This window comes from Megalobrama amblycephala, linkage group LG14, assembly GCF_018812025.1.
Source record: "Megalobrama amblycephala isolate DHTTF-2021 linkage group LG14, ASM1881202v1, whole genome shotgun sequence".
Lineage (NCBI taxonomy): Eukaryota > Metazoa > Chordata > Actinopteri > Cypriniformes > Xenocyprididae > Megalobrama > Megalobrama amblycephala.
In genome coordinates, this window is record NC_063057.1 from 44,383,919 (window position 1) to 44,402,293 (window position 18,375).

At 40.0% G+C, this 18,375-nt stretch overlaps 1 protein-coding gene across 2 annotated transcripts; it reads right to left on the reverse strand.

Moving 5' to 3' along the window:
* Nucleotides 1-4,079: 4,079 nt before the first annotated feature.
* On the reverse strand, nt 4,080-12,442 carry LOC125245877 (E3 ubiquitin/ISG15 ligase TRIM25-like). Of its 2 annotated transcripts, XR_007179618.1 has the most exons (4): nt 11,484-12,442; nt 5,358-5,453; nt 4,315-5,272; nt 4,080-4,137 (listed from the first exon to the last, which is right to left on the reverse strand). XR_007179618.1 is itself a non-coding variant. In XM_048156688.1 (3 exons), the coding sequence occupies exons 1-3, from the start codon at nt 12,051-12,053 to the stop codon at nt 5,024-5,026; spliced, it is 915 nt and encodes a 304-aa protein (XP_048012645.1). In that variant the 5' UTR covers nt 12,054-12,442; the 3' UTR covers nt 4,094-5,023. The 2 variants fall into 2 exon arrangements, 1 of the variants encoding a protein (XP_048012645.1); XM_048156688.1 differs by having other exon boundaries at nt 4,094-5,272.
* Nucleotides 12,443-18,375: the final 5,933 nt, after the last annotated feature.

Genomic DNA, 18,375 nt, shown 5'->3' on the forward strand with positions numbered 1-18,375 from the left:
TTATTAAGAGATAAATAATTTTACATCTTACCATTGAGCGTCAATTACGTCAAGGCATCTAACAAAGCTACATGTTCCATGGCACTTCAGTGGGATAAAAAAACCACACAAACTTTTTATTCTAGCTTCATATTTTCTTTTTATCTCCTTTTTTATCAACACTTGAATGTGGGTCAGTTAAATAAAACAGCAACACTTTGAGTAAAAAGCAGAGAAAATCATGTTTTTGCAAAAGACTACGTCTGGATTGGATTCAGAACGATGATCAAAACACAGATGGAGCAGATCGAGTCCATCAACACTAAAGCTCATCCTGGGTCGACATTTCTTTCAGCTTTGATTTATATATAATATTATAATATTTAATAGGACAAATGCAACAGATCAAATACAGAAAATAAATCAAGTATAATTGAGTCAGATTGGCTCATCTTTCAGGAAGGTCAAAGGTCACCGTATAGATCACATGGGTCGCTCATCTAACGAGTGTTTGACATCCTTTATTGAAACATTACACTTCATCATTGACTCTCTTTGCTCTGATGAAAGTGAAGTATATTAATATATTGAATTATTTGTTATTATTATCAATGATGATTATTATTATCATTACAGCACTGAGAGCAGCAGCGGGATGATCACATGACAGATATAGAAAGAAAACCCTGACATTATTCACCAAAGCACTACATGATGAATTCAGAGCATGTTATCTGGAATTAACTGATGAAGATTTGACCCAAACCTTCTGAACAGGATTGAATTTACAGAAGTGAATGTTCTGACAACTCTGAGAAAAGATCAAACACCATTAATTTAAAGTAAACTGGATTAGATTAGAATAATTGTGCTCATACTTTCACTGATCAAGAGTTTACAGTATGATCAGATGATCTGGGTTTATATATTCCACATTTATTAATACATTTACATTTTTCAATTTTACAAAAAATATATTTTTTTATTGACTGGTCCATTTTAATGAATCACTTCAACTGAAGGTAATTTTGATGGTAATAATAAAAATGATTGTGTGACACAATAAGATCTGATGACACAAATAGAGCTTGAGAAAAGCACAGACACACACCATCACTCATCATCAAATACACACACACACACTGATCTCACTGTCTATATGAGGATTCTTTACACACATTTATTCTGACATGTTATTTCACTGACAGAAGTTCAGCTGTAGTATTAATGTGATGAAGAGAAAATAAGAGACTCTATAATATCTCACTGTTACTGATTCATCATGAGCTCAAAGCATTATGGGTAGAATCTCTCTATTAAAGTCTTTTCTGATTCATGAACACAGTTTCACTGATGATCCAGAATCAACATTAAACCCAGGATAGAGCGGTTGAGTGAATGTGGTCTGGACTGTGTGGATGAGGCTCATTGTGTCTCCAGAGACGCTGTAGAAGGACAGAGTTCCTGCACTGTGATCCACATACACTCCTATTCTCCTGATGATGGACTTTACTGGGAGTTTAGTCTCTATGTTATTGTGACTGAATGAGTAACTGGAGGAAGAGCAGATCAAACTCCAGGACTGATCGTTAGATCCAAAGAAACACTCTTTACCCCCTCCCTTCCTGCTGATGCTCTTATATGACACTGATATAAACACTTTATTTTCCACTCCACTCAATCTCCCAGTAACAGCGTCCACACACACTCTCTCTACACAACACCTGCCACCAACCATCAAATCTGTCTGGATGATCAGGATACGACTGGACTGTCAAAATGTCAGTGACAGTAATCACTCTGTTCCTCTCAGACAGATGGAGGAGTTTATTCACTGTGTTCAGATCCAGATTGAGCTGATGGGAATCTGATGGAGAAAAACACATCAGAATCAGGAATTATCAATCTGATCTTTTAATGTTTCTGAACTCTTCATGTTCAATATATCATCAGTGTCTCAGTACAGTTTACCAGATATCCTGTGCAAATCATCATTTACCTCAGTGGATCTCAACCTTTTTTGGGCCGGTCTAATCAGTCTTCCCTGAATATTAATGTTGGTTATTATTTTGTGTTTTTAATAAATTAAAGGCCTATCATTATATTTACTCTATTCAAATGTTTGGGGTCAGTGTGATTCTTTTTAAAAGAAATTGATACTTTAATTCAGCAAGGGTCCATTAAATTGATTTAACAATAAATGTAATAATTTGATTTACAAGTTTTAGGCATTGTAGGTCTATTGTTGGTGATTTTCAGTGCTGTAGACTTTGACGATCTTGAGCTTTCTTTAAATTTCCATCTGTTTCCCCAAAGGTTAAATAGACTTGATACAAAATCCAGTTTAGGATAAAATCATAGTTGAAATTTTCCAGAGGTTTCAGTTTGTTCTTTCCTGAAATTGTGATTTTACCTCTAAATCTTGGATGAATGTTTTTAATTGGCTTTCAGTGAAAAATAATCATATTCATTCATTAGTTTTAGAAGATTTCCTGTTTTTGAAGAATATGTTTAATCCCCAGTTCAGTGCTGTCCTGATTTACACCTTTGTTAAAGTCACAAGTTATAAATTTGCATGGCACCTCAGTGATAAAACTCATGCATTCAGATGGAGATTTATTTACGATGGAGGAGCAAGTTTTGTGGGAGCGCGCACGCTGCTCACAGATGCCCTAATTAGTTAAATTGGTTTTGCCTTGCATTTTATCTCATTGTCATTATAAAATGGGGAATCTAGCAGAAATAAGTAAAGCCTCTTATTTACAGGTAAACATGAAGCTGATTGGTTTATATTTTAATGTAATATAATAGGCTACATATTTTAAATGGTAGGCTAATGCACACCTGTTGCTGCCAGAATAACTCGGAGATGTGGATTCGGACGGCAATTAAATTACCACACAACCTTGGTGTTTGTCAAAAAATTAGTTATTTCGGAAATTAGTTATTTTTACGCAGGCGGTTGGAGAAAAACACAGACATTCTGGATTCAGATGGCAATAAAATCACAGACTACCCCCTGTAAATGGTGAACATACCTTGCGTCCCCCTGAGAAACAATTACCATCCAGGTAGGGCAATAGTTATGCTCTCTGTCCCACTTTGTAAATGTGGAAAATGTGAAATAAAATAAAAAAACAAAAAACGGTAAAGACATTTAGGGTACGTTCACACGAAAAAGTTTTTTCTTTGTACAGACGACAACGTTATCAAAACTATCCCCGTTCACACGGATCCACGAAACTGACCAAAACGTTGTTTTACGCATGCCAGACAAGTAGTTGCTGATGTCATTTTTTAAAGAAAGATTACACGCCTGCGTATACGCATTCTTATGCAGGCTCTCACGCCAAACGCACATGCCTATCCACCGTATTTTTAGAGTTAACTGCACTTTGATATTCTTCTCATTATTTCCCTATAGCGGCTAATAAATCATTAGTCGCGCACATTCACAGAAAAACCCTATTTCTGCTTTGAAAATTAAGGTGGATAGACTAAACACACAATACGCATGTGTATGACGTCACCGTTTTCACAGATTTGCGTTTTTCGTTCAATTTCTGACAGATTCGATCTGTGCGCTTGTGCTACTGACAGTAGAATGTTGATATAATGTTGCAGACCTTTTTTTTTTTGCAAGTAATTACAAGTTTCATCTTGTAAATCTTTGGCAAATACAAATGCCACCCAAGATCACCTCAACACCCCCTTATCGAAGATAGTGCTTCCATTGACCCCCCACCCTCTGCACGAAGAACATGAACACATTCAGTGAGTTTTTCTGCTTGTTTTCTTAGTGACTTACATTGTAGGAAGTCGTTCCTGGTTCTGGGAACAATGTTGGTGGAAGTGACTGTGGAAATCAACAGACATGAAGAGTGTGATTATCATGTCAAGAGAAAATGATCCCTGCATCCGTTCCTAAGAAATTTCTAATATGATCTTCTACATGAAATGAGATGATGGAGGATCATTTCTGAATCTCCAGGACTTTACCTCTGTCAGAGATCTTCTTCAGCTCCTCTTTGCAGAAATCCTCCAGTTTGTCTCTCAGCTGACGGACAGATTCTCTCACAACATCAAAAGAGGAGAGAGAACTGAAGGATCGTCATTTACGTCTGTAGATTCAGGAGGAGCTGAGAGAGACTGGAAACTCTACAGAAAACAGAAATCAAAGCTCATCACCTCCACACTTCAGCCAATAACCTGCACTACTGTCAGATTTGAGCAGCTCTTGATGATCTTTAGTAACTTTCCTCAATCCAGAACTTTCACAGCATCAAATTCATTCTTCTCATGTTAGAGCTATAAGTTCTTGTGTTTGACACTTACACTATATGTGAACTTTCCAGGAAACACTTGATGATCAAACATCTGCCAATAACATTAATGTAACAGGACAAATGCATCAATGGAGTCACATGACAGGGTTGAGTAGATTTGATCAGGAAAAGCAGTTCAAAGTCAATGAGTAGATTGTCCATTATTTATAACTTTTGAGCAGCTCTGAAATTCACAAGGACTCTTAGGACACGATCACAAGGTCAGGTTTTGTGGTTTAAATATGCTGAATCATCTCTAATATACAGCCTCACTTCCTGTTTGAGTACTTCACTGTCAAATTCATTATTGTGTTAATGAAAATTATTATAAAAGGCTTCAGCAGGTTTGAAGATTATCTGATTTTCATTACTCAAAATTTGTAGAATAAGTCAAAGTTTGTAAAAAGATAAGAGATGATGGGAAATGTAGCTGAGGGAAACTGAAACAAAAAAAATAGTTTAAATATTAATTATATTTTGAGCTGTTGCTGTCTGGAAACTCAATATAACTTTCAGAAAAATGTTTCCTAAGAGATTTCCAGAGCTGAATTACATTTGTAAGTGTGTCTCTTTCAAAAGAAGAAGATCAGATGAGAGTCTGACTGATGATTATATAATAACCGAACACACAGATCAACACTTCAGTCAACGGCTCATTCTGCTCTCATGAAATGTTTCTCTGTGAGTCTCTTGCTCAAGTCCACTATGATCCTGTTCTTCTAGATCTCTGTTACCCGCAGGAAATGGATGTGATCCTGTGTGTGTGAAAGCTGCTCCAGCTCAGCGTCTCTCCTCCTCAGATCATTGATCTCCTGCTCCAGTCGCTCCAGTCGTCCTTCAGCTCGACTCACTGCAGTCTTTTCCTGATCTCTGATCCGCTGTGTGGCCTCACAGCGGCTTCTCTCAATGGAGCGGATGAGCTCAGTGAAGATCCTCTCACTGTCCTCCACTGCTGTCTGTGCAGAGCGCTGTTAGGACACACATCACAATCACACAGTGGCTTCAGTGAGTCTGACTGAGACTTCTCAAACTTCTCTTCTTCTCCAGACTCACCTTATGAGACTCCACAGCCTCTCTCAGCTGCTGAACATCTTTCTCTTTCTGCTGGATCCTCTGCTGGAACCACCTCTGCGTCTCCTTCAGCTGGTGCTAAAGGACAAACCAATGACAGGAGAAACGTCACATAAATCATCAAGTCAACAGATATGAATCAATCTAGTATCAGTGAAGTGCTGAGATTGAGGGGTTAAAGATCTTAAATGATAAGGTTATAGGTTTAGTCATAAGTGTCAGAATTATTTCATCAATGCCTAGATTTATAGGGATAGTTCACCCAAAAATGTAAATTCTTTTATTGTTACTCATCCACATGTCTTTACAAACTTGTATGATTTTCTCTTGCAGAACACCAAAGAAGATATTCTGAATAATGGCCCTGTCCCAAATGGCACACTTCTATGCACTTTCAGTCTTGTGGCTGCCGCATGCGCGTGTCCGTTAAGTCCACGAGACCCCCCTTTGTGGCCGATATGCGCCCTCGATGCGCACTGGTGCGAGCTCCGCGGCAGACTTTTTTTCCGACAATCAAAGCGACGTGACGTCACAAAAATGCAGACTCGTAGGAAGGCCATGAGTGTTTAGGGTGCCATTTGGGATTCAGCCATAGTCTGTTTCTAGAGCCCAAATTAAATATGGTGACATGTCAATAACATCAAACCTCACTGACTCATGCATTTCACATGACTTAACATGCCACCTTATTTGATGTTTCTAATTGCTTCAGAAGACTGAGGGTGCATCCAAATTGCATAATCTCTTGCTTAGGTACTTATTTTGAATATGTAATTTCTCTGTGAACGCTAAACAAGTATGTTTTATATAGTATGAATGTAATCCAATGATACTTCATTGACCATAATGTCATTAGGTGTGTTCGACATCGGCTGCGGCTGGATGTAACCGATCGGTGAGAGTAGACGCATGCAGTTGGGCAGGAGCTGAAAACGGAGATGTGAAATCGGACACTTTCTGCTTCTCATAGTGACACACTGTTTGCATACTTTATCACAGCTGAAGTGAAATAAATGCAATATTTGACAAATACACCAATTCACATTCAATACTTTATGTACTGCTTACAGCGTCTGTTTTTACAAGAATAAAGTTCAATATAAGCATATACTATATAAAAACTAATGTGGTGGGGTCTACGTTTTTTATCAGTTTAATTTTGATAAACATGGCACAATATAACATCGCGCCTACATGAAAAGAGCTTTAACTGTTATAAAAATACAGATTTGTGAACATTAGTGGAACTGAAGGTGTGAGAATAAACACAAAACATTGTTGTCATGCGGTGAATCCGGCCAATCATGGAACAGCGATGTCGTCATCAGAGCTTGTGCAGCTGCTCTTGAGAAACTGCGCTGGCTGACACAGGCAGCTGATCTCGAATCACTCTCGCGGCACTTTGATGCCATATGTCACAGCCACATGGCGTCAGCACTGTCTCAAGTTAGACAAAATTTCTTACTGAGAACTGCAATGTTTCAAGTCAGCAGCCGATCGGTCTGTGCGGCGCTGCATCAAGTCGAATAAGCAATAGGTTACTGTCATAACCTCGGTTCTCTGAAACATCTAGTGAAGAGATCCACCTATGGGAAGGGCATCCGTACCTGACCTCTGCAGAAGCATCCAATTGCACCAAATCTGGCTAGACAGACAGACACGAGAAGCGTAGCCAGTGCCAGGTAAAGCCCCACCCCCTTACCTGATAGCATATATGGCCATGCGCGCAGCTATTCTTCAGTAAGTATATTCGCTTCTTGTGCGGCAAGCGGGGCAAAGCTGGTGGATCTCTCCACACAATGTTTCAGAGAAACGGGGTTACGACAGTAAACTATTGTTCTCTTTCATCATCTCGTGTTCGAGATCCACCTATGGGAGCTCCCGATTGCCCAATACACTCACAGTGAAGTTCTGTAAGCCAGAGAAGGACGGTCATCCCTAGGGGACGGTGTCTGACACGTCCCATAATTATGCACCTTGCAACCCTGATGCACACACATGACTGCTGTGCACAGGCAGGACATGAAACATGTATGAAGTATCTAAAACATGTATCTAAAACAGAATGTGCTACCGAGGTTTTGGTAATATCCAGTCGGTAGTAACACACAAATGTATGCGGAGAGGCCCAGCTGGCAGCAGAGCAGATGTCCTGCAGTGACACACCTCTAAACAAAGCCCAAGAGGTGGCTAAGCCCCTTGTGGAATAAGCTCTTATGTTACCTGGGGGCTGCACTCCCTTAGATTCATATGCCAAAGCAATAGCATTCACAACCCAATGTGAGAGGCCTTGCTTAGATATGGGACTCCCTTTGCGAGGGGGCACCCATGAAATAAAGAGCTGGTCGCTCTTCCGGAAAGCACTGGTCCTGGTAATATATGTCTGTAATGCACAAAAAGGGGCACAGAGCATTCAGCCTCGGATCCTCCATGGAGGAAAAAGGTAGAGGGTGAAAAGCGGACAACTCCAACACCTCCGATGTGAATGCAGGGTAGCACTTAGGCATAAAGCCGGGTTAGGCTTAAGAAAAACCTTATCTCCACTAAGAGAATTTAGTGCACGAGGAATGAACAGAGAGTGCATGTAGCTCACTGACATGTTTAGCTGAATTCAAGGCCAAGAGCAAAGCCGTCTTTGAAGGACATTAACTTCAGGGAAATACTTCCCAGGGGCTCAAAAGGGTATTGAGACAGAGCCTCCAGCACCATGGAGAGGTCCCATTCAGGAACAGTTTTCCTGATGACTGGCAAGGAACGACGGGCACCCTTCGTAAATCTGTGGATTAGAGGATGCTGCCCGACCGTTGAGCCCTCAAAGCCCACATGACAGGCAGATATAGCCACCAGGTAGACCTTAATATTGGAAAAATACCTGCCTTTATCCAAAAGGTCTTGTAAGAAACACAAAATATCAGAAACTAGATGGGCCAGTGCGTCTATCCCAGGGTGTCTACTGGGGCATGTCCACGTCCATTGGCGAGAAGAACATAGGACAATGGCTATTTTCACGCGAGGTGAATAGATCTACGATTGCCTGTCCGAATCTCATCCACATCAAGTCCACTATCTGAGGATGGAGGCGCCAATCTCCATAGAGTGGGTTTCCCCTTCGATAGAAAGTCTGCGCCTCTGTTCAGAATGCCTGGAACATGAGTCACACGTAATGACAGGACAAACCGCCTGCTCCAATCTAAAAACTTGTGAGCTAAAGCATGAAGTTTCGATGCGTGCACACCACACTGGCGATTGATGTATGCTACCGCTGTGGTATTGTCGCAGCATACGAGCACATGATGTCCCTGCAGGCGGGGCCAAAAATAATTTAGAGCTTTCCATATGGTCATAAGTTTAAATAATTTATGTGTGTTGAATGAAGTCTGCTCGGCCACAAACCGCTTACCGTTCTGCCCTCCTGGGTAGCTCCCCAACCTGTTAAGGACGCATCTGTCATCACGTCTTTCAGCAACATGACTGTCCCCAAAGGGGTTCCCTGTGTGTAAAAGTCTGCGCTACTCCAGTGGTGCAGAGCCGCCATGCAGGCGCGCTTGTCAGTGTTACAGAGAGGTAAAGATCGGGTAACAGGCTGAAATGCAGTGACAAAACCCATTTCACGCTCTCATTCAAAACCTGGATAAATGAGGCCATTAGACCCTGCAGTCTGAGATATGTGCAATATTGCACTTTTGCTCCCTCTCGAAACTGTGACAGACAATTCATTAGAGAGAGAACGCGCTCTTGAGAGAGACACACTCGCATGGAGACTGCTCCAAACCCAGAAAAATCACACTCTGACTGGGTGTAAAATTGCTCTTGTTTACATTCACCCTGAATCCGAGAGATGTGATGTGTGTGAGCACACGGCGGGTGTTCCGCTGCATTTATCCACCACTGTGTGGCGGATAAATGCTTATGTGGAAAAAAGCATCTTTCAGATTGAACGATGTGAACCAATCGTTCTGTTTTATAGAACAGGCCAAAGTGCCGTGGGTTAACATTCTGAAATTGTATTTCCTCAAATGTTTGTTTAACACTCGGAGGTCCAGAATGGGACGGAGAGAACTGTCCTTCTTTGGGACCAGGAAATAATGAGAATAAAATCCCAGATTTATCATGTTGTGGGGCACCACTTGAATCGCTCCCTTGTCTAGATGGGAAGAAATTTCCTCTTTCAGAATGTGAGTGCCGCTCTCCTCCATGTGTGAAGAGAGAACACCATTGAAATGTGGGGGTTTCATTACAAACTGCAGTCTGTAGCCCTGCGATATTGTATGGATCACCCACCGGGAGCCGAAACAGTCTGCCAAGCTGACTCGTAACTCGTGAGTGTCCCTACCCGACGTGTGTTGGATGGGGGGCACACACTGGGCAACACTGGGAACTGTAAAACCACTTTGAACACAGAGAGGGCACCCATTAGTAAGGGGGGGCTTACCTCGCCAACAAAGACCCTCGTTTCTTTAATGGGGGAATATGAAAGGTAGAGCAGTGGGCTTATTTTTCAGTGGGCTGTCCGCCAGCGAACACAGACTCAAAGCCCCCCGTGGCCAACATCAGGCCGTCCGCTTGCGTGTGTGATCAGAGGTAGTGGAGTTATGAGGTTTCTTAGCTGCGGCTGCGGCAAAGGATGTTTTCCCCCATGGTTTTGCAGGCAGGGGATTACCGTGCTACACTGAGGTTTGGCTCTGACTGGACCCAGGAAATTACAACCTGCTGTAGACAGGTTAGGTGGCCGTGGAGGGGGAACCTGCATCATCCTCGTCACCAGAGCCGGGTGGCTCGTTTGCGAATGGGTTCACCCATTAAGATGTCCTCAAGGAAAACGGATTCGGCTTGGTTAGCCCAATTCAAAGTTGGTGCTCCCCAGGAGTCCCCCGGGTGCGCATCATCATCGTCGTTTCCCCCATCAGAGTACAACTAGCCATAGAAATGTGTACATAAAATCCAAAAGATTGGAAACCGTGACAGAGGAAACGAGTGAGAAGAAAGGCGGACAGCCTAAAAAGAACTGCAGCGTGGGGGGCTTGCAGAATGACACAGCTGTAACAGAGTGCGAGACAATCAGGCAGAGGCTGATCAGAGTGATATGTCGTCCTGAAGACAAATGCAAACGTTACCAAATAATCCAACGAGCTGTGAGAATATTAAACCAGAGGTTGTGAGAAGCGAATGACAACTGAAGAATAGCTGCGCGTATGGCCATATATGCTCTCAGGTAAGGGGATGGGGCCTTACCTGGCATTGGCTACACGCTTCGGTCTGTCTAACCAGGCTTGGTGCAATTGGATGCTTCTGCAGAGGTCAGGTACGGATGCCGATGACCATAGGTGGATCTCTTATTGGTAAAAATTATTTTATTAATCACAGTGACTTACTGTGTATGGTAAAACCATACATGGCTACTCACTACCACTGTCAAATGATATTATATTATGATATGTTATATAGGTCTATAAAAAACACCTAAACACAGGTAAAAACTACACATGCTTTCACAAAGAAATGAATTATATATTCCCCTACCCATCTAATAAATATATTGCAATATAAATGGCTATAGTTTTCAATATAAATATTCCACATTTCCACAAACCATGGTAATTTACTACAGTTCATTCATGGTAAATGTTTGTAAGGGTGGTGATTTGGGGATTTAAAAGTCTTCTATCTTCATTCATGGCATGTTTCTCAAGGCGCATTACATTTCTGACACACGCTAAGCCAGGGCTGGGCAAACTCGGTCCTGGAGGGCCGCTGTCCCTGCAGTTTTGCTCCAACCCTAATCAAACACACCTGAACCAGCTAATCAAGGTCTTCAGGATTACACACAGGTGAGTTTTATCAAGGTTGCAGCTAAACTCTGCAGGACAGTGGCCCTCCAGGACCGAGTTTGCCCAGCCCTGCGCTAAGCAGTAGACCAATCACAACAGACTGGGACCGGCTGAACAATCAGAGCGGACTGATTTTTAGAAGGTGGATTTTAAAGAAACTGAAATTAAAACAGTGTTCAGACAGAGAACCTGAAAACAGACATTAAATGATCTAAATGTATTCTAGTAGACCCCATAAACAAAATTATGAGCCTGTAAATGAGCATAATGAAGTTCATACCTGTTTCTCTGTCCTCTGTGCTGCAGCTGATACAGTCTTGTGGTTTTTATGTTCATCCACACACAGCACACATATACACCTCTGATCAGTGCGGCAGAAAAGCTCAAGGATCTTGTCGTGTTTTGGGCAGATCATCTCCTGCAGTCGTCCAGTGGCTTCAGTCAGATTGTGTCTCTTTCCTTTAAACCAACTCTCATGTTGTTCAAGGTGATTCTGACAGTAAGAGTTCAGACACACCAGACAGGACTTGACGGCTTTGTGTTTTCTTCCAGTACAGACGTCACACTGCACATCTCCAGCTCCAGCGTAACAGTCAGCAGGAAGTTTAATCTTCTTCAGTTTCTCCACCATTTCAGCCAGAATGGTGTTTTTAGCTAAAGCAGGTCTTGGTCTGAAGGTCTGTCTGCACTGAGGACAGCTGTAGACTCTCATCTGATCCTCCTGATCCCAGCAGTCTGTAATACAGATCTTACAGTAACTGTGTCCACAGTGGATGGTCACTGGATCCTTCAGGAGATCCAGACACACTGGACACATGAACTCATCCTGAGAAATTCTGGCTTCTGCCATTTTACTGCATGAACACAGAGACACAAACACACAACAGCTCAACTACACTTCAGTTTCAGTTTCTCTGAACTCATGTGATCCCTGTTTCCTGATTCTGTGTTTGAGTGACGTGTGCAAAAGAGGTGTGTCTGTAAAGCAGCTTCCTCATTCCTGCTATTCCTACATAGTTTATGTGTGTTCCCACAATTAGTCTTAGACACACACTCAAAAAATTTAGAGAGAAGGAAGACAACACCCTTAAAAGTTCAGTAAATCTGTATCCTAAATACTGCAGGACTGAAAACTGTGTCCAGAATTGCTGTTCCTTAAAGTCACCATGAAATCATAAAGGACAATCTTGTTTTTATTGAATACTGCAGTATTTACTATGAATGATTTATCCATACACATCATTATTTTGTTCAATTCATGTGTGCTCGTAATCTTAAATCAAAATAACTTCCCCTCATCTCTTGCAGTGACATCTCTTCTCTGATGACGAGGGCGGGGCAACCTGTCAGTCACATGAGATCCACCAATAGCAAACCACAACCATCAAATCAATTCCCTTTGGACAAAATCAATCCCCGCCCTAAATTTGTTGTTGTTCCAGAGTCCATTTCATTCTGATATGTCACAATAGCGCCGTATCGTACCTTATATATCATGCTGACATTCATACCTCATGAATGTTTTCATTCATTTCATTAGCATCATATAATATAATGCAATCCGAGTATAATAGCCTTTGTTTTATTTTCAGAAATGCAGGCCAACAGCTTATTCATTGTCAGAAGCCGTATTTTTGTTGAGAGCGTCTGTTTGTGTGTGAAAATAAGTCAGGAGTTAAGTTTGAGCATCATGCCAGAGTCGAGATATAGAAAGTGTGTTGCTATGTTCCCGCTTTATTACGGCAAATGACTCGCACCAAATGTGTGTAACAACTGCATACCTCCCTACTATATGGTAGGCAAAAAGCAGTGGGCGAACAAATAGTATGTCCGAATCCTTAATATTCATAAAAGAGTAGGCGAGAATTACCTCGGTGATGTTCTAATTCTCGCAAGATTCAGACGTCCGTATACTTAAAGGATTAGTTCACTTTCAAATAAAATTTTCCTGATAATTTACTCACCCCATGTCATCCAAGATGTCCATGTCCTTCTTTCTTCAGTCGAAAAGAAATTAAGTAATTCCAGGATTATTCTCCTTATAGTGGACTTCAATGGCCTCCAAACAGTTGAAGGTCAAAATTAGAGTTTCAGTGCAGCTTCAAAGGGCTTTAAACAATACCAGACGAGGAATAAGGGTCTTATCTAGCGAAACGATCGGTCATTTTCAAAAAAATGTAAATGTATATGCTTTATATAAACAAATGATCGCCTTCCAAGTGGTTCCGCCAAAACCGCACTTTCGTATTCTTCAAAAAGCTTACGCTGTATGTCCTACGCCTTCCCTACTCTACTTACGGAAAGAATGGAACTGTCACTGTGTTCGTTCCGTAATAACATACAGCCAATGTCACAATGTTTGTTTTTTATACACAAAGGGACCACCCGGTGGATGACAAATGGATAATTCGGTAAATTAAAAATTTTACAAGGCGGCATAATGGCAACAAAAAAGAGAAAATGTTCTTTTAGTAAAGACTGGGCTAGGGCATATACCTGGATGAGGCCGATAGAAGGGGATACCAAAAGAGTGTTTTGCAGCTTTTCTGTTTCACATGGAGGAGAATATGATGTTAGGCGTCACAGCACATGCGAATCCCACAAGAAAAGGGAACAACAGAATCAACTTGTTGCCTGCTATGGTTGTTTTAATTCACATCCTTTCTAAAAAAATATTAAAGTTTTTGGTTTAATATATTCTTAATATATAAGACTGTCAATTAACTAATTTCATGTTGCTTTATATATTATTTGTTCATTATTTATTTTGTTGGATTTTAGTTGGACTTGGTCAGAACTGTTTCAAAAATAGTTAGCATGATGCCTGCTGTCTTTGGGCTCAGTGATGTTGAATTTAAATGACATGTAAAATGGCACGCTGTGTTACATTATGATCTAATGGTGTTTTCTGGAAGGGACTAAAGAACAAAGTATTTTTATCAGCCGAAAGGCAGAATACAAATGTTTTTATTAGGTTAGATAGACATTACATAACAGTTTCAGGTTATGTTTTAGTGTTGGTAACATGTCCCACATTGTCCCACACAAACTTAGTAATCGTCCCACATTTGGTTTGTTTGATGGTGGTCACCCTAATTACACATCACCTAACCCACGCTACAAAAGAACCAAAGAATCCAGTAAACCTGGAGATTATTACTTGCAACATTAGAACAAAATATGTATAAAACTAAATTAAACAATCTCCTAAATATTTTCTAATATCATTAAACATTTTTAATTTCATGAACATTTTGATTAAAAAGGCTTATTTCTGCTTTTGTAGTCTCTTTTTGTAAATGTAAGCAATTCAATTGGACAAGCGCAAACTGGGTGGTGGTAAGTCATGCATCTTCAGAAGTTATAAACGGCGTACATGCGCCACGTAAAATGGGGTGTCACGCACTCAATGAGCTTGACCGCCCACACCGTGATTACGTCATTTTTTTCACTCACACCTTCACGCTCGTGCGGACACGGTGGTTATAAACCTCGGTTGCTTTTCATTTCTTATTTGTTTATCCTTGTGTCTCAGCTCCACCCCCTTAGAATTCCTCACTCCATGTTCCTCACCTCTTTGGAGTGCAATTGGAGAATTAAGATGGCCAAGTACAATTGGTTTCGGGGCCACAGTTATTATTCCACAGGAGTGAAGAAATGAGGAAGCATTCATTTGATTATTGAGAAGCATCGCTAGCTTGGCAATCATCACAAATGTTGGAATCTTTGATCACTTTATTCACAATGTAGCCTGTAAGATGGTAGAGATCACTGGTCTCAGTTCACTCCATCAGCTCTTCCACTGTGAGGCCAGGACTGGGAAATGTCTGCTTTGTGTCCAGGAAGTCTGCCAAAAGAGAGTTGTCATCCTCCTGATAGCTTCCTGATTTCACAGTTGCAAGAAACTGCCCAACTGATACTGAAACTCTATTGGAGTCTGGACTAGATTCCTCTTGTTATTGCAGCTGAACAGGTTTTCAAGACAGTCTTGGGTAAACCTGGTGGTCAACACAAACGTGGTCTCTGGCTTGTTTTGTTGGATTGAAAGAAATGTAGATGTTGCCATCACAAATCCTGTTTGCACAAGATTCCAGCTACCCGTTCATCCAATCTTCAGTCCACGTAAGAGTTGGATGGTGTCCTGGAGGAACTTAATGGCCTCTTGGTATTCCTCCATCATGAGTGTCATGAGTATGAGCTGAAGAAAATGCTTCCATACTCATCCATCCATCATAAATATGTACTCCACATGGCTCCAGGGGGTTAATAGAGTAAAAAACAAAACAAAAACATATTTAACAAGTTATAACAAATATATTTAACAAATATCTAGCTTCCGCAGAAGCCGCCTTCTGTATTCAACATACGAAGAAAGTGTAAAACTCTTGCAGTTCACAAAGCTTACGCTACGTCCTACACCTTCCCTATTCAACTTACAGAAAAGATTTGGAAACTTATGAGGGTGGGTAAATGATGACATAATCGATTATAATTTCATTTGTTTGACCCATCTGTTCAAATGCAAATTAACCTCCTGAGACCCAGAAAAAAAAGTTTTTCGAATTTAGTTTTTTTTTTTTTCCGCATCATTATATTGTTTAGAGCAGTGGTTCCCAAACCTGTCCTGGAGGACACCCAGCCCTGCACATTTTGTATGTCTCCCTCATCTATCACACCTGATTCAACTCATGAGCTCATTAGTAGAAACTGCAAGACCTAAAAACAATTCATTGCGATCACTTAAAAAAGCAACAATACTGTATCTAACAACATCTACATTTTGTTATATTTTACAGAAAGAAACCTTCACATCTGTAGTCTAAAATTGAGCACTTTTGAGGATGAGAAAAAAAAATCACTGTATCAGACAGGTGTTGTTTTTGTTTGTTTGTTTGTTTGTTTGTTTTTTAACATAAACGGCTCTTACACTAAACCCTCACCAATTGATTCTTTTTTTTGTACATACATTTGTGTCAGCAGTGTGTGTGTAAACAACCATCCTATAATGGTAAAAATCCATCCACTTCCTTTTTTTATATTCCTCATAAATCATAAACAGTGGTTGCATCTGAAATTGCATACTTTCAAGTAGGTAATTGAATAAGTAGTTACTTCACGACTGCTAAAAAAGTAGTAGTAGTAATACTAATAAAAATAATATTACATTTCATTTATAGGTGCCTTTCATGACACCGAAGGTCATGATACAAATCTTTCTAAAAACATCAAAATAACAATAACAGACAAAGCATATTATAATATACATTAATATACAGCCTATATAGTAAAGGCTGTGAAATAATTTCCTAATATTAACTCTACTTTGGTGCTGCATGGATATATTGCACAACGCCAAAATAACCAAACTTGCTTCTCATCTGAGGCTGATCTGTCAACGGTCAAACACCGCTCATCAATGTCAAAATGTTTGAGATGACCAATTGATTAAAGTAGATGGGCACAATGTTCACCGAAGCTGCTGAATGTTGATCACCAATTCCAGCGTGACGCTTCAGTAAACGGTCATAAAATGCGAGATGAACTCATGCAGAATATGTCCAGTGTGGGCCAGTATGTGGTCACTATGATTTTCAAATCTGAGATAAATGAAAAAACCCTCTGTGAGCATGCTGATAACAGGATCATAGCAACTATTGTATTGATGTTAATGCCCACTCTTAACAGAAAACGTGATTTTTATGATCTCATGCATTAATTATTGCACAGCATTTGAACAAAATTTTGTACAGGCCTATTATATTTCAAATTATATTTGATTTATTTGTTCAAAAATATAGAAAAAAAAAGTAATTGTGTAGGAATCACGCCAGAATGAGAGTATAGTTACTAGCCATATCTGAATGATATGAAACTATATGAAACCCATGACACACAACAAACACCTCTCCAATCACAGCATCCTCCATTCACCGGTTTTAATGTTCGTAAAGCCGTTGTGGAGAAATTAGTTCCCGGTGAACTATCCTAGTGGCTAGTTCCTAGAACTGAGTTTCTAGAACTATTCAGTGCGAAAGCCCCTGTTATTAGTCAATTTGTGTACTTGTTTATTATCTTAATAAAGTTGATAAAATTTTAATTTTCTTATCTTTGTCTCTAGGATTATCGCTACAGCATGTTTCCAGGGGTGGGGTTTTTGAGGATGTGTGTGGCCTTCCTGTTCCCTATAATAGTTTGAGGTTAGAAGGGAAACAGCCGCATACAGATTGTCCTACTGCACACATCAGTATTGCATAATAATTACTGTATTTTCATTATGGAAATGGTAGGTGTAGACATTAATAGCAAAGCAGCAAATTTAATTTATTTTATGGCCAGATTTTGTATCATTTCTGCTCATAGCTATATCCCTTCTAACAACCCTATTTTATCCTGCCCAGAAGGATTATGGGTAGTGTATGCATCTTCTAACTAGCCCATGTACAGAGGGGAGGTCTTTGTTTCATTGTGTGTGTATATTTAGAATGTTTGCTTGTGTATGTGCACATTAATTGTGTAATATTTCTTGTATTTTTTGGTTATATTGATGTTAAAGATTATTTTGAAATTTAATGTCAGTTAGTTTATTTATATACGTTTATGTGAATTGATTATTTGCACGGTTACTTCCTGGTTGTCGTTAAGCCAGCTTGGGCATTTCTAGTGAACTGTTAGCTGTTCATTCTGTACTCGCTGAACATCGACACAAAACCATCAGTGGTTGACTTTTTAATGTTGTATTCATATTTTAATGCAGTTATCACAAATAACTACACTGTAAAAAATGACCGTGATTTTAACAGTAAAAGACTGTAAAAATGCTGCGTTGAAAAACTGTTAATTGGTTTACAGAAAGTTCCCGTACTATATACGGTGAATAACTGTAATAGATCTAACGGTACATTTAATGTAATTTTACGGTAAAATACCGTTAAATTCACATTTTTTGGAAGTGAAAAATGACAATTCATTGTAAAATTTACAGTGAAAAACCGTAAATTGACATTCCCACAATTCCCTGCGTGACACTTCACATTTGATATATTTTCGTTGAAATAACTCTGTTTCTTCTTAGTTTTTCTCATTTTTTTTCTAATCAGTTATGTACATTAGGATTTTATGTTACATCTAATGTTGTTAAATGAATGTTTATTGCATTTTTAAAATTTCATGCA

Bases quoted from the DNA above. Each gene is read 5' to 3' on its own strand.
- LOC125245877 (XM_048156688.1), bottom strand. From the start codon at position 12,053: ATGGCAGAAGCCAGAATTTCTCAGGATGAGTTCATGTGTCCAGTGTGT. The intron at 5,454-11,483 runs GTATGAACTTCA...TTTGTCCTTTAG, and splicing joins CACAGAGGACAGAGAAACAG to CACCAGCTGAAGGAGACGCA. The intron at 5,273-5,357 runs GTGAGTCTGGAG...GTGTCCTAACAG, and splicing joins AGGCTGTGGAGTCTCATAAG to CGCTCTGCACAGACAGCAGT.